We start from the raw sequence: 24,575 nt of genomic DNA, 5'->3' as shown, positions 1-24,575 counted from the left end.
ATTCAAGACCAAAAACATTTAACTACCATACCCTGTCTGTCCTACTCCAGCCTGGGATACCAAAGTAGTCCTTGAACTGTACTCCAAGATAACTACAGAAACATACTCGTAATCTTACAAATTTTAACCCTTCTTTATTTGCTGAAACCCTTAAACTAACAAACTGGAATAACCTAAAATCTCTTCCACTAGATAAAGCCATAGATTCATTCAATACAACCTTCCTGAGCATCCTAAACACTCAAGCTCCACCTAGAATAAAACGAATAAAACCCAACTCCACACCATGGCTAACTAAAGATACCAAAACACTTATGCTACAAAGAGACAAAACCTGGAAACTGTACAACAAAAATAAACACCCTGTTACCTTCCAAAAATATAAACAACTCCGCAACTTAACCAAAAAGCATGTTAAAAAAGACAAAAAATCATATTATATTAAACTTCAGTCTACCCACCCCAAAAATCCCAAACAATTCTGAAACTCCATTAACTCTCTTCTGCATGCAGGTACCAAAAGTAATCCCTGTACTGACAACAAAAAAACTGATACAGAAATTGCTACCCTGTTCAACTCCTTTTTTACTAACTCTATAGCTGAACTCACTAAGACCTTCCCCAACCAGGTCTCCTCCCTTCCACTCAATCCAACTGCTCCTTCCGCTCGTAAACCCCCCACTCTCAATCCTCCCCCCCACTTTTTATCTAAAACCCATCTCAACCTCCTACATTAAAAAGCTTCTCTCTAAACTTAAGCCATGCTCCAACTCCCCTGACAATATTCCCTCACTCTTTCTAAAGCTTGCTGCAGATGGCATCGCCATCCCCATCAGCATTCTCATCAATAGATCCATACAGGAATTGTATGTCCCCAAATTGTGCCATGCAGCCTACATCCTGCCCCTCCACAAAGGAGGCAAAAATAATAACATCTCTAACTTCCGACCCATAGCCATTCTTTCACCGATCTCATAGATCCTTGAAAAATGCATCCATCTCCAACTCATGCCCTTCCTCATCAATAATCAACTCCTTACCCCTACCCAACATGGCTTCCGTCCTGGTCGTAGTACAATAACTGCTCTCCTCTCTTTTTTAGACATAATAAACCTTGCTTGTGTCTCTGGAGAAATTGTTTCCACCATCGCCCTAGATCTATCCAAGGCATTTGATACCATCTCCCATACCCACCCTGTGAATCATCTCTCTAACCTTAATCTCTCTCAAAACTGCCTTACCTGGTTCCACAGTTATCTCTTGAATAAATCCCAGGCTGTGAAATGGCAAACTGGTACCTCTACTTTCCTTCCTACCCCTACCGGGGTACCCCAGGGGTCCAAACTAGGACCAATGCTCTTTAATATATTTGTCAATGATTTTCACACCACCATTCCTAACACTAAAATAGTGCAATATGCAGATGACTTCACTTTAGTCTGCTCTGCACCTAGTCTCACTGAGCTCCAGGCAAAAACCCAATTGGCCTTTACAACTACCGAGCACTGGATGCTTCAAAACCATCTCTCACTTAATGCCAATAAATCCAAAATCCTTCTTTTCTCTGCCTCAAAAACTGTCACACTTTACAAGCAATCCTTCAATATCATCAGCCATGCCAACTCCTCTATAGAAGTTGTCCCCTTTGCTAAACTTCTTGGGGTCATTATCGATGAACATCTGAAATTCAATACACACGTCCAACTTAATATAAAAAAAAACATCAGAAGCTAGGTATGTTATATAGAAATGCCCAATTTCTCCCCCCATCTACAAGGCAAACTCTAGCTTCTACCTATTTACTACCACCACTACTGTACAGTGCTCCACTTCTAACCAATCTTTCTATTACCATCACATCAAAACTAGGAATCTGCTGCAACAAAATTTCTAAATTCGCTACACTACTCCCATTATTGCACCTCTCTCTACATGCAAAAGTGGCTAGAGCTTCCTAACCACCTTGTCTACCTTCAGCTTACTACAGCCCACAAAATAATCTTTAAACCTATTGCATGCCCTGCTCTTACTAACATCTTACCATTCTACACTCCGCACAGACCCCTTAGATCTGCCCAAAAAAAATCTAATTTCTGTATATAAACCAAAACATCCGCCTGGCCAGTTTCTCCTTTCCTATTCATTAGCCAAAAAATGGAACTCCCTCACACCCCTGCTAAGAATCACTACAAGCTTCGAACTCTTTAAATCCCAGCTCCATCCCACCTCTCCTAAAATTGGAAATGTAATTGCATTCTTTCTTCCTAACTCCTCCTAATATCACTTGTACATGTACTCCCTCATGCACATGCTTATACATGTACTCCCTCATGCACATGCTTATACATGTACTCCCTCATGCACATGCTTATACATGTACTCCCTCATGCACATGCTTATACATGTACTCCCTCATGCACATGCTTATACATGTACTCCCTCATGCACATGCTTATACATGTACTCCCTCATGCACATGCTTATACATGTACTCCCTCATGCACATGCTTATACATGTACTCCCTCATGCACATGCTTATACATGTACTCCCTCATGCACATGCTTATACATGTACTCCCTCATGCACATGCTTATACATGTACTCCCTCATGCACATGCTTATACATGTACTCCCTCATGCACATGCTTATACATGTACTCCCTCATGCACATGCTTATACATGTACTCCCTCATGCACATGCTTATACATGTACTCCCTCATGCACATGCTTATACATGTACTCCCTCATGCACATGCTTATACATGTACTCCCTCATGCACATGCTTATACATGTACTCCCTCATGCACATGCTTATACATGTACTCCCTCATGCACATGCTTATACATGTACTCCCTCATGCACATGCTTATACATGTACTCCCTCATGCACATGCCATTTGTTTTCTTTCCCTACAACTGCCTTTCACTGAAATCGAAAGAATGGTCAGATGTAAATATTGTACATAGCTCTCTCGCCCTTCTCTCTGTTACTTTTGTCCCTCCTTTTTCTTCCTTTCTTTGTGCACCTTTTCAGTTTGATACAACTCCATATATAATTTTACATTTGTTTTCTAAAACATTTATAATTGTATGTATAATTGCATAAATGTATGCTTGTTTTAATTGTATGTAATACGGAGCTTTTCTCCCCGGGCCTCCAGTGAAAATGGGCCCTCTGGGCCCAGTGGACCTCCCCGGTTATCAAACTGGAAATAAATAAAATAAAATAAATAAATGGAGTAATGTCAACTATTCTGTTGTGTGCAGGGGATCTTTTATGATTATTGGCTGCCTACATTATTTTCAAAACTTTGGCCTGTATCAAAAGTTTCAACAATGGGGTGGGAGTCAGTGTGCACATGTTTTCAAGTTATCATTATAGTAAGAGCTAGGTAAGAGGGTAATTTTAGTGTTCTGCATATATGCTGGTACATAAAAAGTGTGTGTGTGTGTGTGTGTGTGTGTGTGTGTGTGTGTGTGTGTGTGTGTGATATTGGTAGGGGAAAGATTTATTTTTAAGGTAATAGGTAGGATTAGGGTTAGAGAAAGAAACAGGATAAGACTTATCGTTAAGAGTGACAAACATGGAGTAAGGTGGTAAAGGTGGATCTCAAAGAAAAACGGATTATCTTGCAGTCCATAGGTATGGTACTTAGGCGAGATCAAACTGCTTTGAAATTCATGATACAGCCACAAGTAGGCCTGTGGTACTCTCTAAGTACCCATAGTTAGGCTCTTGGTATTTCTTACATGTCCACAGGAAGGATTCTGGTATTACATAGCTTTTCCTGGGTAAAATATCAATATTTCTCAACATTTCCTTCTGCTTGTCACAATATTCCTACTCTAAGAGGCAAGTTCCTTTGCAATATCTTGTTATTGCACCACTTCCTGCTTTTAGCAACACTTTGTAGGTCATTCACATTAAACTCTCCTGTTACCAATCCTTTTTCAACAGTATATATCATTTATAATTACTATCAAATAGTCAACATTCAAAATAAATTCCTGCCTGAAACATCGACGCACATGTTCAAACTAGAATGTAAAAAAGGTCAGAATGTTGCAAACACACTTCCTTAAGTGAATTGACCTTTCTCAACATCCGTAAACTGCAGTTAGACACATGCACATCACATGATGTAACTATTATGCAGGGGTCAAACCCCAACACCTCCCACACACCCCAAATATTACATATTACAACTCCAAGATCGCACTACAGTTGGGAAAAGGGCACATTTCCTGCTCCATATGTATCTCTTGTCATAAGGCCGACTACTTATGTGCGAATGGACAGTGCATTTGCTGAACCAGGCCTCACACAAATGAAGGTTTGACAACATGGATTCAGCCAACCAAATTTTGACATCCCATGGTCGTTGAACCTTGCCTCACAATTTTGATGGTAAACCATCATATGCACATCACAATTTCATGATGAATATATTTTATATCAAAACAGCAGATTAAATGACCTGTTAGTATGCCACAGACTCCCCAATTCTTTCCTGATAAGGATGGATTATGAAACTGAAATAATCCATTATAATGATAATCCATTTGCATTTCTGTCTGGTGCCAGGTCTAGGCCTAATGTTAAACTTAAAGGGTTGAACATCCAACAAGGTGACAAAATGAGTCCAAACCAACCAGACCAGGAAATCAGAAATACAACAACTGGTAACTCAAACACCGAAGCTTATATCCATTATGAGTATCCAGTAATAATACCCAAGCTGTCACGTACTCTGCAATCAATGCCTTTCTCAGAGCCCCTTAAAGTGCTCCTTCCACATCTGCGACTAACTGAGAAAGGCATTGATTGCAGTGTACGTGTAAGCTTGGCTATTATTACTGGATACTCACAATGGATATAAGCTTCGGTGTTTGAATTACCAGTTCTTGTATTTCTGATTTCCTGGTCTGGTTAGTTTGAATTCATTTTGTCACCCTGTTGGATGTTCAAGTGTTTTGGAGAGAGTTACTTCACCTTTTGAATTACAAACTTAAAGGGTTGTATTAATAATCATTGCCTGGATAGTTAAGTGTTTGTGTCCCATTACTTGCATATGCATTGCAGGGGTATGAGATCAATTATTAATATGAATTGATTTCACAATGTAATTATACTGTAAAGAAGTCTGTTCACATCATGCTAAGGTACTCTGTACCAGATTCTCTTGTCTCAGTCCTAATTAACTTCCTGCTGAGGTAGGGCATATGTGTGTGTGTGTGTGCGTGTGTGCGAGTGTGTGTGTGTGTGTGTGTGTGTGTGTGTGTGTGTGTGTGTGTGTGTGTGTGTGTGTGCGCATGTGTGTGCATGTGTGTATGTGTGGGGAGGGGGATCTTTATCAAATTCTTCTTGAGGTAGCTCTGGTCATAATCCTACTTCAGATCAATTGATCTATACTGCAACATTTTTTTTATTTTTCTCACAGGCAAGGGCAACTAAGACTGGTCAATGAACAATTTTGTTGATAGCTACAGTTCACCTTACTCTAGATTTGGGAAGGGGGCTTACTTTTTATAAAGTCTGGTTGTAACAGTAAAGATGATTGTTAGAAATTTTTGCCTGGTTGCTAAGGCAGGGAAGAAGACAAGTTTTAGTGATACATGATAAGATTTGAACACATAGCAGACATTTTATAAAAGAACTGCAAAAATAAGTGCTATAGCAGACATATATAGCTTCTCCATAAAAGACTTAGTGGAGAAAAAATAACAGTAGAATGAGAGTATTTCCATATGTTCAACACAGAAGGTGAAAACTTATTTGCTGGTAGTAGCAAATATAATAGTTGTGCTGGTATTGAATGCTTGAAGGGAAAAAATAGCCCAAAACTATAACGACTCAGACCTCCGTAGAAAAGACATACATTTCAAATGTCAAATTGCCAAAATGACTTCATATTTAAGTAGGGCAACTCAAATGAGTGAAGCTAAAGAAACTGGCTTTGTAATGGTTCAGAGTGAATGAGAGAAGAATATTGATTAAAAACATGGAGGAACATGCCTTACTAGTCTGTCACTTCAAGTAGCGATGCAGAGAGCAATAAAAGGCATGCTAATGAAACGGAAACACTAATAAGTATTGCCATTATCATCATCAGGAACATCATCATCATCATTGTAACCCCTTTTTTCTAATTTTCTACACTGGGTCAGGGTATGTAGTCAACTATCACCATCTTTCTCGCATTTCAGTACCATTCTCCTACCTTCTTTGACAGTCATGCCTGACTGTTGTAGTTCTTCTCTCACATACAATCCATCCATCTCTTTGCTGGATGTCACCATTACTCCTTGCTTTCCTCATGTCTGTCAAAAACTTTACAAAATTGTCTTCTGCTTTTCTGCACATGTGCCCAAACCACCATTATCTGATATCTTTTACCTTCACTGCAATTGGAGCTACTTGGACTTCTGCTCTGATGCCCACATTTCTTCATCGATCTTACAGTGCACATCTTACCATTCTACCATTCTATTTTAGTCACTTCATTCCCATCCAAGGATGCCAGATGTCTTATCTGGCAGGTAGGGACCAAAAAAAAATAAATAAATAAATAAAAAAGGTCTTTAACAAAAAAAAAATCACGAAACAGAAACTCCGTCTTGCAATTTTTTTTGATTGGCTCATATACCGGCATATGGGCCAATAAAAAAACAAACAAACCAGAGGCTTTTTCGCTGGGATTTTATCCAGCAGTGTGGGACTCAGGATCGAGCTGCTGATCCCGGGACAGTCCCGCTCAAGTAAGGATGTCTGGCAACCCTGTTTACATCACATCTGTCTTCCTCTACTGCCCTGCCTTCACTACCAAGTTCCTGTGCCATAATGTAGTATTGATCACACCACTGTTTGTACATCACACCTTTTTGCATCTTTAACATTCTTCTATCACACACTACTCCTCACATTCATTGCTAGATGGCTGCAGCTGCTATGATTCAGGCTTTGACCTCTTCATTCAGACTTCCATTCCCCTCAACCACATCTCCAAAATACTTGAAGCTGTTAATGTGTTCTCCTATTTTCCCTTCTATCTCAATTTTCAGTTTCTTCTGATTTACCAGATTTGCTGAAATGGCAACTGTCTTATTTGGATTTGTTTTCATCTTGTATGCGTTAGTTTTGCATTCCATTTCCCTATTATTTGCTGACGTTCTTGTTCAGAGTCTGCTTGTAAAGCTAATTGTTTGCATAGAGAAGCTTTGTTGATCTGACATGTTTGCTAATGTAGTCATCTATTGATTGAGCAGCAGTGTGCACAGAGCTGAATTTTAATGCACAACCACAACTACTGGGAACCCCTCTGTGAGTACAAACACTGATCTTAATTTATGATTGGATCCTTGTGCATAGCCTACAGTAATTCTAACACTGCCTCAGAGATTTTGAATCATCACAGGTCTGTGCAATCAGCTTTCCTGGGACCTTGCCGTATGTGTTTTCCAAGTCTAGGAATGCCTATTTGGACTTGTCCCTCATCTCTAACTTCTTAACTCTTTATCTCACTGCAAACATTGGGTTGGATATGCTGTATCCTGATATGAAGTAAAACAGCTCATTTCCCATTTTAATTCTTTGCAAATATGCAAATTCAGTTATCAGTCACCCTGTCCAACACTTTCACACAGAGTGACTGGGGTATGATATCTTGTTGCTGCCTACGTATGTGAATGTCCCTTTGTTCTTCTATACTGGCACTAGAATGCTTATTCTCCAGTCATCTGAGATACATCTTTCACTTAATACTGCTATGATTATTCAATGGAGCCATTTCTTTCTTAACTCACCTAACATCTTACCCAACATCTTGATCATATTTGCCATGACCTTACATGAACGTCCTGCTTTTCTGACTGGATGTTCCTTAGTCCTGTTCTTTCTTTTACAGTATGGAATCTTCATTTTTTCATCATTGGCTGTCTTGGATACTACACCTACTGTGGACTGGTGAGCAAGTTGTCTCTGGCATCCATTATGAAGGGTGTCATATATCAGATGACAGTCTTCTACATTTGTGCCATAACTGCACTTAACTGCAGTACAGGGATTGGGGGGTTGGGAGAACCACTAGATAGGGAGAGGGAAGACAAGCCAGGGACAGGTACAGGTACAGGCACTGTGGTGTGTGTGTGTGTGTGTGTGTGTGTGTGTGTGTGTGTGTGTGTGTGTGTGTGTGTGTGTGTGTGTGTGTGTGTGTGTGTGTGTGCATTTGGTAGAGTCATGCGGGATGGTAATGCCTACATGAGCAACAGTTAACTACCTCATTTTGCAAATCACCAAAGATCTGCATGTTGTGGTTTTAACTGCAATTCAGAAATGCGCAAATTAGCTAATAATGAAGACTTGCAGGCTCCGAACCTTCTTTAATGATACACAAATAAAATTAACTGTTAAAATACAAACAGTATACTAGATACAATCAAAGTTAAGCAAGGGTGTTTTGCTTAAAGAAGGTTTGGAGCCTGCAAGAGTATTTTGCTCAAAGAAGGTTTGGAGCCTGCAAGGGTGTTTTGCTTCTTATAGTTTCATTTGGCTCTCCCCGGGCCTCCGCTGAAAATGGACCTACGTCTAGTCAGACACTCCCAGGCAATAATTGTAAATAAATAAATACATTTGTGTTTCCTGATAATGAAGTCTTCCTTCATTGTGGTTAACATGTCTCTAAAATGCAAAATACAGTATCATGGAAGCAGGCCTTTGTGACTCATGTTAGGCCCTTACCTGAGCCCCCTGGATAGTCTTTAATATGATAGGAATTTGCACCATTAACTGTTTTTTTTTTTTAATTTACTTAAAAGCATAGGGTGCTATGACTTGTACTGGAAGTATTATTTATTTACTTGCTTGCCTGGTTCTTTTGTTTAGTTAACCATTGTTGTCTAACTCTGCATAGGCCTATTTTCTATGAAGGCTTACTAATAAAACCTTTGTTTATTACTTTAATTTGTACACAGATTCTTTGAATGCAAAATGTAATTTAGAACACATTATGCTTAAGCTTAGCTTTTTTCTAAATTTGGAATGTACACTGTACATTTGTTTAGAAAAGATAGACATCTTTTGATTGATATTTCAAGTAACTGATTCTTAAAATAAGTTTTATTTAACACAGGCATGTAGATAATCCTGCAAAAATGAAAACCAACTGGAGGGATGAAGCTATAGCTTTGGGAGATAATAGACTGTGTGGAATGAGGGCTCAGTTTAAATAAATCCACCAGAAACAACTTTGCAAGAGAGAAGACATTAAAACAAACAAACAAAGAAACACCCCCCCCTAAAAATAATTCTTTATTATAAATAAATATGGCTGTTTACTACTGAGGAATTACAAGCAGTAGATCTAATAGCTAGCGAAATGTGGAAAACTCTTTAAGGACATGAAAAACAAACTCTGCAGTGTTGTAAACTATCATCGGTCTTACAGAGAACACTTATCCTTATTTATTATTCATATAGATGCTGCTATACCCTCTGTGTAAGCTTATGATGCATCTTGTAAATCTGCCATAGTTTTTATATTAGTAGAAAATGAAGAATATTTAAAAACAAATTACAGATCAATTTCCAGCTTATTGTCAGTTTTAAGCACATCACTCCTTAATATCTTCTGTATGTAATATTATTACATTTTCCTGAATACTGTGTGTGTATGAAATTAGTCTATTAAACAGAACAGTTAAGAATAATTACTCCTGTGGTAGTCTCAAAGTCACTGCCTACCTTATAACAGGCTAATCCAATGTTTTCATTCTTCCTTCTAACCATCTTTTATCCATTTTATCATTCACACTCTCAGTCACTAACCCTAAAGTTTGCCAATGGCATTATGTGATGACCTTGTTAAATGCCTTACTAAATTCCCATAATGCACCATTTACTGCTGAGACCTGAACTATTTCCTTTGGCTGTCACACATAATACTTAAAAGGTTAGGCTGATACAATTTTTACTATAAATCCAAACACACAAACATGTTGACTGTTATCTCTTGAAATACTCATTTGTCTCTTCCACAGATTTAGGAAGTAAATAGTGTGGGAAGAAATAGCCAGGGAATTGTTATGGCTAGGCTTGTATAGGCCCTAGGACTGATAGCCTAGTACCAACCTATGAACCTATGAACCTATTTTTTCCATGTTCTTCCTTAGACATGTTAGAATATACTTTCCGGGATTATTCATGCATCTTCATCAGTACTGTAGCAATACAGTAACTAATATCAGTTAATTTCCTTAATATTCACTACTCTACTGTTAAAACCTCTTGTTGACTAGCATCACATTTGGCCTTATCATTTCACCACCCTTAAGAGAAAGAGATAGCACTCTGTCTCATCCAGTACTCCTTTATACATCCTATATTTCAGTCAAATACGATTCAGTCAACATCAGAATTTATTTTAAAAAAAGCAGATTATTTATATCTTCTAAATTATATTTTTTACATTATGCTAATGTCTGCCTATAAATAATGCAAATCGCTAATTACATTATCCACCTCCTGTTATACCTCATGCATCTATGCAACTTTATTGTAACTTCATAGCATGTGTTTTAATGTTATTCAATTGGCATATACTTTACTGTTATTGTCAATATTTAAATCACTGCTGAGCTTTTCTCCCCAGGCCTGTGCTGAAAATGTGTCTCTGACCCAATTGGACTTTCCTGGTTACCAAATGTTAATAAATAAGTAAATAAATAAATACATAAATAAATAAATAAGTTGTGGTTTATGTCACATGAATTTTGGGTTGAATGAACATCTGTTTTTCTTTTCAGATCAGAATTACTTTTTTCCTCAACTTAGAGAAATAAACTTTAGATCAAATGAACCATAATCATTTCTATCTATCTATCTATCTATCTATCTATCTATCTATCTATCTATCTATAGAAATAGATAGATAGATAGATAGATAGATAGATAGATAGATATAGATATATCAATCTGCATGTGTGAATGTGTGTCTGTGTGTGTGTGTGTGTGTGTGTGTGTGTGTGTGTGTGTGTGTGTGTGTGTGTGTGCGTGTGCGCGTGTGCGTGTGTGTGTGTGTGTGTGTGTGTGTGTGTGTGTGTGTGTGCGTGCATTTGGCACAGTCATATTCTCTATCTCTCACTGTACAATGGGCACAAGATTGCTTTTCTTATAGGTTCATAGGTTCATAGGTAGGTACTAGGCTATTGGCCCAAGGGCCTACGTAAGCCTAGCCAGCAAGGTTCCATAGCTTACATCACCCAAGAAAGTTATTTTCCTGTGCCACTGTCCAGCAGAGACACAGAAGTGATCCCGGGGTGTATTTCCTATTTCCCATCCACTCATTAAGATTTTTCTTGAAGAGTGCTAATGAAGAACTTTGCTTGACATAGATGGGTAGCTTGTTCCAGAGTATAGGAAGTCTCTGGGACAGGAAACTATCCCTCCAGCGTGTCTTGTTTATTGTGGTGACAAGGTTTAGATCCCTAGAGCGTGTAGCTCGGAGGGATTGGGATTTCTTTAGGTGTAGCATGTCCAACAGCTCTGGGTTTGACATAGCTTTATATGTTAGGCAGAGATTACCTCAGAGTAGGCGATATGCTACAGAGTAAAGCTGGAGTTTTTTGAGGTGGTCGGTGTAGGGCATTTGTTTGAGGCCAGTAATCCTCTTTGTGAGGTACTTATGTGGTCTTTCCAGCTGCTGCAGATGTCTTGTGAGGTACATTCCAAAAGGGGCATTTTACTCTATAATGGGTCTAATGAGTGACAAGTAGAGGGGAACAATTACCTCTTTTTTCCTGGATGGGAACCCTTTTATGATGAGGTGTGCCACGTAGAAGGACTTCCTGACTACTGTGGCAATGTGACTATCGAAGGAGATACTACTGTCCACCAGGGTCCCAAGGTCTTTTATCATGCATTCGGTGTTAAATAGATTGCTGCCTATGTGGTAGTTCATGAGTACAGAGTTTTTACCAAAGGGGATGACTCTGCACTTTTTTGCATTGAGCTTGATGCCATGGCTCTGACACCAGAAATCTGTCTCAGTGAGGCCCTTCTGTAGGATGTCAACATCATTTGGGGACTTGACTATGGCTCCTAGTTTGCAATCATCTGCAAACTTCATTAGCCAAAGGCTTTTTGTGTTAGACTGTACTTCAGAGAAGTAGATACCAAACAGGAGAGGTCCCAGGATGGAACCCTATGGTACTCCACTTGTCACTGCTTTGAGGTCAGATTTGGAGTCTGCAACTTTTACAGTGTGGGTTCTGTCAGTGAGCCAGTTGACAACCGATCTTGTGACATAGGGATTTATACCTAGTTTAGTGAGCTTAGCTATAATTCCAGAATGGGGGATGGTGTCAAAAGCCTTGCCGAGGTCAAGATAGGCTGTGTGAACCACCTTACTCTCATCCACGGCTTTGGTAACTGCCTCAAAGAAGTCAATCAGGTTCAGGAGGCATGATCTGCCTTTGACAAACCCGAACTGGGTGGGATCCAGAGTTTGGAGGTTACCAATGTCTTTGTTTATGAGTTACATGATGATATGTTCCATGGCCTTGCAGACCAGGCTCGTAAAGGCTAATAGGTCAATAGTTCCTGGGATCAGTGTATCTTAAACCCTTCAAACAAAGAGTTGGAATAGAATAAGACATTTGATTTTTATCACATCATTTTCAAAGTCTTCCATAGTTGTTTTGCTTATGTTGTTAAAACCTACCACTGTTATTGCTTTGTTATACTTCTTCGGGTCTTAAACAACCAAACTATATTATCCATCATATTATTCATTTCACATCCTTGCATGCATGTTTTTGGCTCATCATTCGATCTTTCCTGACTGAATTTCTCAACATCTGTGTCAGTACTCATATATGTTAATTGATCATTTTGTGTCCCTATTAGTCTAATTTCTTTAGCATTGTCAAAACCTACAGAAAAACATATTTCTCATAATGGTTCAAGTCTTCATCTCCCATGCACATGGTGTAAGGTTTGAGACTGACAACTTGCCAATGGCTAAATGAAGTCTGTAAGTTCTCCTTATGTCTCTGTATGTTTTTTCCACATCTCAAAAACAGATTGAATGGTTCTACCTCAAATACAAGAATGGAGTAATGAACAGCAGAACAGACTCTAGATACGGCCTACATTGGCAAAAGTTGTGTAGAGCAATTAGTTTAGACACCAACTGTGGTACTCAGTATCTTCTAGATATGAGAATAGAGAGTATGTGCCTTGTCAGTGTGAGCCACACAATGGTGTAAAAATTGGATCAAGGTGATTTTGTTACACTGACTAATGCAGCTAAAATGGTCATAATTATTTGCCAGTGCTAAGTGGACTGAGGATCTGACCTACACCAGAGGCCCATGTTAACTGTGGGAGGGGGTATCCAACTGCCCAGTGTCAGTAATCAAACAACCAGTTGCCCAGCTTGGATTACCTGGCATAGTTCTTTTGAGCAAAAGCTGGACATAAAACCAATCAACCTGCCAAACTTGAATTAGACACACTGACAGGACATGTCTTGGAACTAGATGACATGATGGTAGGGAGGAAGATGAACATCTTCTGTATCTAGAAGACAAGATGGAAGAGTAGTGCAGCAAATTATTCTACTAAAAATGTAGAAGACAGACGAAAAATGGTGTGGTAATTGTGGCAAAGGAGTAGTTTAAGAAAATAGTGAGGAATATCTTCAGAGTTAGTGACAGTGGATAAAGCAGGACATCATGAGCTGGTGTTGATAATGGGGGATCTGAATACTCAAATCTGGAGATACTGAACAAGATATGTGGTCTGGTTATGGTAACACAAAGAAGCTGAGACCATTCTAGAATTCTGTCTAGCAATTGGCTTGGTGGTGGACAATATGGGGTACAGCAAGAGAGACAGTCAGAAGATCACATACTAAAGTGGCAAACAAGCAACTCAGAAAGACCTTCTCCTAGTAAGGAAATTACATTTTGGTAGAGTCAGTGATTGCAAAGTCATCTTCAGTGAAATACTTGGCTCACAGCATGAATCAGTGATAGTCACAATCAGTAGTAGTTAGATTCTAAGGTAAATGGAGACTAGGCTGAAGAATTGGAAGTTTAGTGGACAGAGCACAAGAGTTTAAGGAAATACTCTGGGACCTAGCACCTCAGAGAGAAGAGGAAATATGTATAGTTGAGGACAGATGACAGTTCCTCAAAGCAGCATTTGTGAGAACTACAGATCAAATATGAGGCTGAGGCAGGCATGGAAATAAGGTAAATAAGGAAAGTTGTTGGTATTCATAAGTCCAGGAAGTCATCAAAACAAAGAAGGAGTGAGAGACAGAAAAAATGGGCCTGGCAAAAAGGAATACTGGTTGACTAACAAAGTGGCTGAGAGAACAGCAGCAGCAGCAAAGCATAAGGCATCAGAGGCACTCTACCTACTTCTGGAAAGTGAATCAGTAGATGATACAAAGGAACTCTATCAGGTCATAAGACAATGACAGAAAGATACATAAAATTATTCTGTAGAAGAGCATTCTCTGAGACACACATCTGTCTCTCCAGTATGTTTAAGTCCCGGTCAAAATTCAGGTCTTTAGACCTTGAATTTCTGGTACTGTTTGACTTACAAATATGCAGGAGATTCATAAATGTGGGGTTTGTAGATGCCTTGTAAAGCAGACATATATCACCTCTCAGCAATCTATAGGAGACTGAGAAGAAGCAAAGGGCTTTATGGTGCTCTGCCTAAGGCAGGTTTATTATGCCTTGTATTCCTTTTGTAAGTAATCTCTGAGGATGCTCTTGTTGCTGCATATTCATTATCATGTACATACTGAAGGGATCATTGTACTCTATTATTGGTCTAATAAGGGCAGAGTATGGTGGGATAATGACCTCTTTGAACCTAGATGCCATGCCCTTACCTGTAAGTTGTGCAACATAAAAGAACTCCCTCATCACTTTGGAAACATGGTAGTCAAAGTTAAGTTTACTGTCTACGTGAGTACTCAGATCCCTGACCACTGGGTCAACACTTAGAATTGGAATACCAACAAGGTAATTAGCTGGGATGGTTGACTTCCCAAAGGGTACAATAATGCATTTATTAGTACTGAGTTTACCATTTGTTAGTCAGAGATAGGCCTACTTGAAGAATGCTAGTGTCTGCAAGGGGAGTTGATGATAACCTCCAGTTTGCAATCACCTGCAAATGTAGTCAGCCATAAACCTTCAACGTTTGCTTGCAATTTAGAGATGGTAAAACTGAGAGGGGCCAGTAGCAGGTCCTGGGGGACTCCTCTAGTGACTGGCCTCTTTGTGGAGGTGGCCTCACCTATTTTGATCTCCTAAATCCTATCAGTAAACCAGATGGCTATCCAGCAGGTGATAAAACGATTTATACTTAATTTAGTGAGCTTATAATACCTGACTAGGGTATTGTATCAAAAGCCTTGGCCAGGTCAAGGTAAGCTGTGTGTATAGTCCTGTCCTCATCTGTTGCTTTGGTGACCCTCTCAAAGAAGTCCACCAGATTTAATAGACATGGTCTTCATTTTACAAGACCAAACTGATAGGTCCAGCAGTTGCAGGTTAACTACATCTTCATTTGTCAAGTTCATGATGATTTTTCCCATGACCTTACATATGAGGCTGGTCAGGCTTGTGGGCCTGTAGTTACCAGGATTGGTGGTTGGATCTCTTTTTTGCAGGGGAATAACTCCTAGAGCACGAAACCTGACTGCAGTCTCCAGATGATAAATGATTCAAGAGAAACAGAGAGATCATGTTTCATGCTATTTAGTAATCATTACGGAATGTTACCAGGCCCATTGATGCAGTATTTGTGGCCATGGAAAGTGTATTGAAGACCCGTTCCTTGGTAATGCTTGGGGGGATTGTGGTATGTGGTATCTCCTTTGTACTATCAGGGACACTAAGGGGAGACATTTCAACTGAACCTGTCAGTCAAAAAGTTGGCAATGGCCTCCAGGTTAGTGTGGGTGATGCAATTTACAATTACTTCTGAGCATTGTTGCATATTTCCCTAGAGGTTATAGACATAGCTATAGAAAGCTTTGTGGTTGTCATTTCCCAAAGAAGCTATTTTTTTCTTCAACTTTAGCCTTTAAGTATTAATTAATCATGTTGGCTGCCTCTTTAGATTGGTCAGGGGGTTTTATTATATATTGGGCTTTGTTCCTCCTATGCTTGGCCATTTTTTTTTTCTTTTGTTGTATAACTGATTGATATTGTGATTCTACTGAGGTGGCTTGTCTTTTGAGTTTGTCGTATTCTTAATATGAGTGAGTACAGTTTGCTCTATACAGCTTCTCAATATGGCTGTACAGGAATTTTGTAAATAGTTCAGCATATGCTACCCTGGTTACTGGGTTTAAGGGTACTTGGAATTTAGGCAAGGTGTTGCTTAATAGAGAGAGGTTAACTCTGAATCAGTCCTTAAAGGATTTTGGTTTTGTTGAGTCCTTGGATTTCATTTTTATTTCAAGCAGTACTGTCTTATGTTCAGATCTGACAAGCGAGGACATTACACTGGGTGAGGAACATTCCTCCCCCATGTCTGTGAGGAGAATATCAAGGATGTTTGGACCCCTGATAGGAGAATGGACCAATTCTTCCAAGATGTTGGTATTAGTGAAGTTTAGGAATTGTTGGGCTTGTGCTTTAGAAGTGGTGTAGGATTCCCATCCTCTAAAGGGGTAGTTGAGATTCCAGTGGAGAGCATATTGGACTGAATGGTGATGGTCTCTTGTACATTTAGACAGAACGTCTGGGTTTCATGAGACATAGAGGGGACCAATAATTTGCAAGAATATAGTATGAGACCATATTCATGGTGATTTGTACAAATATGAGTTGCACTTTAGTCTGGATGTGAGGTTGTTTTTAATATAGATTGGGACTCCTCTGCCTTTAGTTTGGTCCAGTGCAGTAGCTAGACTAAAGGTGTGAAAGGCACTATAAACTTGCACTGCTAAGGTAATTTCTGTGACTTTAAACCATGTCTCCATTACTACACTGATGTCTCCACTCCTCAGGGAGAGGAAGGCTTGCAGGGAGTGGAATGTCTTTATAAGACTTCTAGCATTTTAGGAATGTATTCCTTAACTCTTACTCTTAAAAATATTTTTAAGATTCGATTATCAAATTTTCCGGTCCTTATAATGGTCAAGTGGGTTCATTTCTTTTTCAAGTATATTGAAATATTTTCTCTGGTACTGTAACACCATCCTTTACTTCAGGGAATACCATTCACAGTGTTTGCATGGACTTCTGTTTTTCTCAATCTTCACACAATAATACAAATGCCTCTCAAAACTACAAAGCAGATAAACACTGTTTCTTCATTAATCGTTGATGTGAAATATTTTTCATCTCCATGAATGTGAAATATTCAATCTATTTTCTTGTTTAATTCTTACTTTATTAAATGTTTAACTACTCTAAATGCTATTTTAATTCAAGGCAATGTGATCTGTTATATTTATTGACCTGGAACACAAAAAGGAATATGGAGTGTGTGTATACATTTTTTTACAATTCTCAGATTTTAAAAGGGATATCAAAAGGCAAATACCATATAGGCATGGAACTGCAGACCGTAGTATAATTTCCAAGTTGTTATTCAAGTTGTGCTCCCTAGGCGTTTCATCATACACCACACAAACAATATGTAATCTCTGTATTTTAGAAGAATATTAAACAAAGACTGCATGCATGGAGATATTTTTATTAACAATGGAAATTTGAGGAGATAATGAGGTATCTTTAGCAACCAGAAACCCATGCATTCACTAGGATTTCAAATTTCAAACTGCATTAATTACATTTTAAAATTAAGCCTACTACCAACATGATCAATAACATGAGCTCACCAATGAGATTTAAAGGATGGCCCCAGTGTAATGTTTGCTAACTTAGAACATGTTAGGATTAATCTGCAAGGTGGTGACTGGGAAACCAAACTGGAGTATGATGAGATGCTATGGCATTTTAGGTTAAAAATCACAGTAGTCCCTGGTTTAAATTAAGTTACTTCTATTTACCCCAAACTAAAAGTAAGATCAAGTGAATTATAACAGTTTTGTATTTAACATAAATTTATTGTAATTTATAGCTGTACATGTTTTCAAATGGCACAAGTACTAACTGTTGTATTTACTGTAAAGGTTTATATGAATTAAGCGCTTAATTAACTTAATTGTTGATGATTTTTTGATTGGTGGTGCTTTATGGTTACTGTTATAAAAGGACGATAGTTGTGATGTGACATGTTCTGATAAATTCCCTGAGATAGGGATGAAAATGCTTAACAAATTATTAAAGATTTATTTGCAATATTCAATACTGTGGCCATTATTTTCCAACTTTCCATTCTTGTTTCTGCATTAAGCATCCATTTATTCTTACAGCTTTTGGTTTTTGAATGCTTTTTCTGTATAGGAAAATACATATTTTTTTCAAATATTTTTTATTAGTTTTATAAACTTGAAAAAATACAATTCAAATATAACAAAAGAACAAAAGAATAACTATATACAACAGTCCACAGCATTAATACAGCAAAACAAATCATTAATACTTTTCCAATAGCTCATTCAATTTTTGCCATTGTTTTTCCTGAGTCATGTGATGTTCTCATGTTTAAAGTTTAAAGTTCTTTCTTGCATACACTTTTAGCTAAAGTAAGAAAATTATTAAAAGACAAAGCTACTATACTATATATTTTTGAGATTGAACTAATTAAACAAATTAAAGTGGTGGCCATGGGCACAGCATGTGCACCCATATATTCCAATTTGGTGTTGATTTCATGGGAAAAGCAATTTGCTTTTAAGTGTGAGTTTCACCAGCACATCAAATTGTATATACACTTTTTAGATAACATATTTATCCCTTGGCATGGTTCTGAAGACATGGCAGAGCAATTTTAAGTATATTTGAATGTGGCAACTTTTTTTTTTACATTTCACTTCACATTTTGTAATTCTTTTATTAATCATTTGGATACCTCAAAATATGACATGCCAGTGTTGGTTTCAAGTCACAAATTTTTTGGAAGCCCACATTCAACAATTCATATTTGCACTATGTTAGTGCACATCCTATGTTTTAAAAAATGAATTTGGTTAAAAGTCAATGAATCAGGGCTGTGAGGATGAACTCCATTTATTATGGCATGGTCAGAGAACTGGATGCAATTATACATATGTTTGTTTCTAGAGGTTACCCCACTGACTTAGTGGGACATATTTGTCATGATGTCCAGGATGATTGAGGGTTCAAATACAAGCCTTTATTGGGTGTGGGTTTAACAAATGATGTTATAGGTATTGTGCTTAATCCTGAGGAAAGATTTGAATGTGCTATGGTAGTACAATTAAATCCTGGCACTAAGGATGCAAAAAATACTATTGCCAAAAACTGGGCTATTTTTAAGGCCAATCCTATGCTATTTAAACTTTTGGAAAATTTCCCAGTTTTGTGCATAAGACATCACACAATCTTAAAGGGATATTTGAATCAGCCTAAAACAGGGCAGTGAAATGATATTCAAAGGGTAGTAAATCAGGTATGTCTAGGTGTGGGTGATGTAACCAGTGTCCATATATACTGGAAGGAGATTTTTATATTTAGACATTGGTGAGAATTCTAGGGTATATTTATATTAAGGGAATTGCATATCCAAAGGTTTGGTGTACATTGTGAAATGCGTGGAATGTTCATGTTTTAACATACGAACACATCTACGCCATCAATAAAAAAAAATCTAACACCTTTTATGTAGTAGCCAATGTTCTAAATTTGGGTTTGCTATCTTAGAACATGTTAGGACTAATCTATGAGGTGGCCACTGGGAAACCAAACTGAAGTATAGTAAGATGCTATGGTAGTTTAGGTTAAAAGATACAGTAGTCCCAGATTTAAATGAAGTTATTTGTATTTATCCCCTACTTAAAGTAAGATCAAGTAAATTATAACAATTTTGTATTTACCATAAATTTGTTTGTGGTTTTATCCCATATTTTTATTATTGTAATTTATAGATGTACACGTTTTCAAATGGCACACATACTAGCTGTTGTTTTAACTGTAAAAGTTTATATGAATTGAGTTCTTAATTAATTTAACTGGTGACAATTTTTGATTGGTGGTGCTTTATGGCTAATGTTATAAATAGATGATAGTTGTGATGTGATGTAATGTGTTGTGATGAAGTCCCTGGGATAGGGATAAAGCCACTTAATAATTTATTAAAGCTTTATTTGCAATATTCAGTACTGTTGCTGTTATTTTCCAACTTTACATCCTAGTTTCTACATTAAGCATTCATTTATTCTTACAGGTTTTGTTTTTTTTAACACTTTTTCCATTTTTATTTGGCCTTCCCAGTATAATGTGGACCATTACACTACTTGTTTTATGGTGCAATACTTACTAAGATTTTCCAAGTAACTTAATCATGAATAATACTAGACATTTGTATGATTATTTCTGTGAAACCATGTAATCATAAAATTGTTTTCATAAAGCGACATTCATTAATGAATTGCTAGAATGTTTAAAAATAATTCTTACATCTTTTTATTATTGATCTTCGGATTTCTTTAGTTTTTATGCCATATATCAGAGGGTTTAATGTAGGTGGAACACTAATATACAAGAAAGAAAATAGGACACGGATATATGCAGGCATTTTGTCTTCAACAAGACCTGTAATTATTGAAAGCATGCTTAAAAGATAAAAAGAGGCAATCACAAATGCATGAGAGCTACACGTGCTTACTAACTTTTGTTGAGCCTCATTTGATTTCAGTTTTAATGCAGTTCTGATAATCTTGTAATAAGACAGTCCAATTAATGTTGCATCTGGTAACCCTGCTAGAGCAAGTAAAATTAGAAAGTAACTATCACTCATGATAGTATGAGCACAGGCTGCATTAATTACAGCAAGGTACTCACAGTAAACATTATAAATACTTGTTTTACTGCAGTACGGTAAAATCCTAGCAAGTATTGGTATAGGCAGCCCAATAGTAAGACACCTTACTACAACAAGTAAGACTCCTTTAAATACAAATGTATTTGTTACTATAGATGAATATCTTAAAGGTTTGCAAATAGCAATGTAACGATCATAAGCCATTAATGCTAACACATTTGATTCTATGGCAGCAGTAAAGTAAACAAAAAACATTTGCAAAAGACAGACATCAAAATGCACAGCATAAGTACCAAGCAGCAGCACTGCTAATGCCTGAGGCAGAATTATAATATCTGTAATAAGATCAAGTGATGATAATATGGAAATAAAGTAATACATGGGCTCATGAAGATGTTGTTCTTTTACTATAACTAATAGGACTAATAGATTGCCAACAGATGCTACTATGAACATAACAGAGAAAGGAATTAAAAACCAATGTTGCACTTCATGAAGTCCAGGGAAACCATTTATAAAAAATTCCATATGCTGGTTCTGACTCTGATTGTTAGCAGCCATACCTGAACTTCTAGACCGAATATGATGTTTTCTGGCATCCAATTTTCTGAAAATGAATGAGCTAGAGATGAGCATTAGAAGGCAAAAACTTTCACTTGGTTAATTCATTTTGGTTATTACAATTAGAACTAAGCAAACCATAAAAATGCAGTAATCCAGCCATGATTTAAGCAAGTAGCATAAAACATGAGAAAAAGAATCATGTACAAATGTGTGGAAGGAAAAAACTGTTAATAGCAATAAGGAAAAAGAAGCATCATGCATTCTTTCATCTCTGAATAAGTAAGACTTTTTCAGAACTAATCTGTACCAGTTTGGTGAAAGAGAAACCTGATGATGTTATATTGTGTAGGCAATCAGAAGCAATCCATGTTTAATTAGAGTGCAAATACAAATATCCATTGGTGAAGCTACCCATTGCTCTAACAGTGATCATTTATAAAACATGATCAACAATTATTCATCAAACATTTACATTTAAAAGTTGAACCATTTGCTGTTTCTTCTTTTAGTTGGGTTTTAACATTTAAATCGTTCTTTAATCCAAGGCTACTGATAAATTTAAAATGTTATGCCCTTTACATTCTTTAAACAATCAAGAAAGCATTCTGAATTGGGTCTATAGGAAAAGACCGAAGAGGTGTTTCAGCGAACACCTCTTGGTAGACACGTAATGAGTGAATGCACTAAAGCACAAATGCTCAAAACAGCGATTTCTTTCCCTGGGAAAAAAATCGCTTGCCCATCCCCATGTTTCACCTTTTTCTTCACTGGAGTGCAATCTTGGAGTTGGTATATTTAGTTGGGGGGTGTAGAGGGCACAGCCTCCCACGTTGTTATGTTTTAAAGTGTGTATGTGTGTGTGTGTGTGTGTGTGTGTGTGTGTGTCTGTGTGTCTGTGTGTGTGTGTGTGTGTGTGTGTGTGTGTGTGTGTGTGTGTGTGTGTGTGTGTGTGTGTGTGTGGGTGTGGGTGTTTGTGCTAGCAGTTTCTTTCCTAGGGAAAGAAACCGCTGTTTTGAGTGTTTGCACATTAGTGCATTCGCTCATTACATGTCGACCAAGAGGTGTTCGCTGAAACACCTCTTCGTTCTTTTAATATAGACCCTTTTAAGTCACACCCACAAACTTCTGGAAGTTGACAGTAGAGCGTGAGTGGTGGATCTTGATATCCATTTAAAACACAAAACAAAACTGACAATAAGGTTTATGATTGGTGAGATCCAATCATAAGTCTTTATAGGGAGCAAACCTTTATCTATTTCTTGAATTACTAATTATATAAAAAAATAAATAAAATGAATTGTAGGAGCTCAAAGTATGTTATGTGCTGCCAATGCATCTGAATCCTAATTAACAGCAGACAGAAAATAAATGTCCCTCTGTAACATATCTCTCAACTCTCCAAATATTTGCTTCATATTTTCGTCTCTTCCACATAAAATTTGTGGTTTTATGACAAATTATTTATGAATTAACTCACTAAATAATGAAAGACTTTCGAGTTTTACATTTCATATCCTTCAGAAAATGCATGCTAAAGCAAAAACTGTTAATCAAAATACATTCTAATTTTGTAAGAGCAATATTTAAAATCTGTCCCTGATTTTGAGCATTTGCCCTCCCCATTATTTTAGTTTTTGTCCTGACTTCTTGCGCTAAGAGTTTTAAAGCTATGGTCTGAAGATTAACCTGCTTTAACAGCTACCTAAGCTGTGCCTGCTAATGTTCCATTGAGATCAATGCACTACCCCAGTAAACACATATGAATAAATAAAAGTAAAAAGCTACTGGGCAATTCATTCTGCTATACTGTTTCTTATAAGCATGTGGATTTAAAGTGTGTAACAGTTGTTAGCACTATTTTAAGTTATTCCTTTATTTCTTGCTATCTGGCACTTTCAGCTGTCATTCTCTGGAATGAGACACAATGTTAAAACAGCACCAGTGCTTACAGGCCCTTAACAAAAGAACCAGCTTTCTGGTACTAAAAATATGCTTGTCTTTTTTCCCATTTTGGACTATAATCACAGTGCTCGTTGCACTACAGTAGGAATGTCATTATTAGGAAGCTGACAAGGCAGGAAATGTATGAGGATTGCAGCTGTGTCTCTTGACATAATCAATTATCAAGCATTAAGCCAGAGATGTGGTTCTTGATATCCAGTTCTGTTGACTATGACTGATGAACTTGTTGTAATTTTTTTGTGACACATGAAGTGTGAGCTGCCCCAATATGTCACTAGTTAGAAAAAGAAAAAAAGTAGGAGAGCAAAGTGTTTTACATGTTTGAGATCAATAAAGCAATTTGCCTCACAGATTGTAGCTAGAATTTTTTTCCTTTCATCAACCATTAGATTTAAAAATGGCTAGACTTCACTCTAGCACTCTTTTCTTTACGTGATGTGGCATTACAAAGCATTTGACAACTATCAAAGCTGTTAAGATATTTTATTCTGCCACACCCTTAAACAAAACGTGCAACAGAAAAGTGATGAACATCTTTTTAAGCCAATAGTTCCACAGACAGAACAACACTTCATTTCTGCTCACTTTGCTATATAGCAATACTAAGTGCTTAATGAGTTTCAAAGCCTTGAAATAGTTTGTGCTCCTACTGATAGTAAATAATGCAAATACAGGTCCATGAACTACCATGAATTATAATTGACACTGCCTGATGATAAGTCCTATTATATGTTCTCAGCATGGAAGTCAAGATTCACTTCCTGCCCCAAAAGCAAAGGTGTATTTCTTGACAATTGTGTCTTAAACATATAATAAGTTCATTATGTTTGGAGACCATTTCTAACCTCCTATATTGTGTCCTAAAAAGGTATTATAAGGTAACAATTTGATGATTTATTGCAAAAATCCCTGCCTTTGTGTATTACATTTTAACTTTCATTGTCTAAGTGTATTTTGGCATGTTAGGTTCACCATCAGGATACTACTTCTGCTTATGAAGCAGTGGTCAGTTATGCATGTCATGAAGCTGACCCACAATATTATACTCTTTCTTTTATAATGGACTACTATTTGTAGTGTCAACTGTATGTAAAGC

At 37.4% G+C, this 24,575-nt stretch overlaps 1 protein-coding gene across 1 annotated transcript; it reads right to left on the bottom strand.

Annotated features, from left to right (window-relative positions):
- Positions 1–20,572: 20,572 nt before the first annotated feature.
- Positions 20,573–21,514, bottom strand: LOC122802206 (putative olfactory receptor 52L2). Its single transcript, XM_044071869.1, has one exon. The coding sequence runs from the start codon at positions 21,512–21,514 to the stop codon at positions 20,573–20,575; it is 942 nt and encodes a 313-aa protein (XP_043927804.1).
- Positions 21,515–24,575: the final 3,061 nt, after the last annotated feature.

This window comes from Protopterus annectens, chromosome 5.part0 (genome assembly GCF_019279795.1).
Source record: "Protopterus annectens isolate FY-2018-M chromosome 5.part0, PAN1.0, whole genome shotgun sequence".
Classification (NCBI taxonomy): Eukaryota; Metazoa; Chordata; order Ceratodontiformes; family Protopteridae; genus Protopterus; species Protopterus annectens.
The sequence above is the reverse complement of the archived record's forward strand: the minus strand, read 5'-3'. Positions and strand labels throughout refer to the sequence as shown.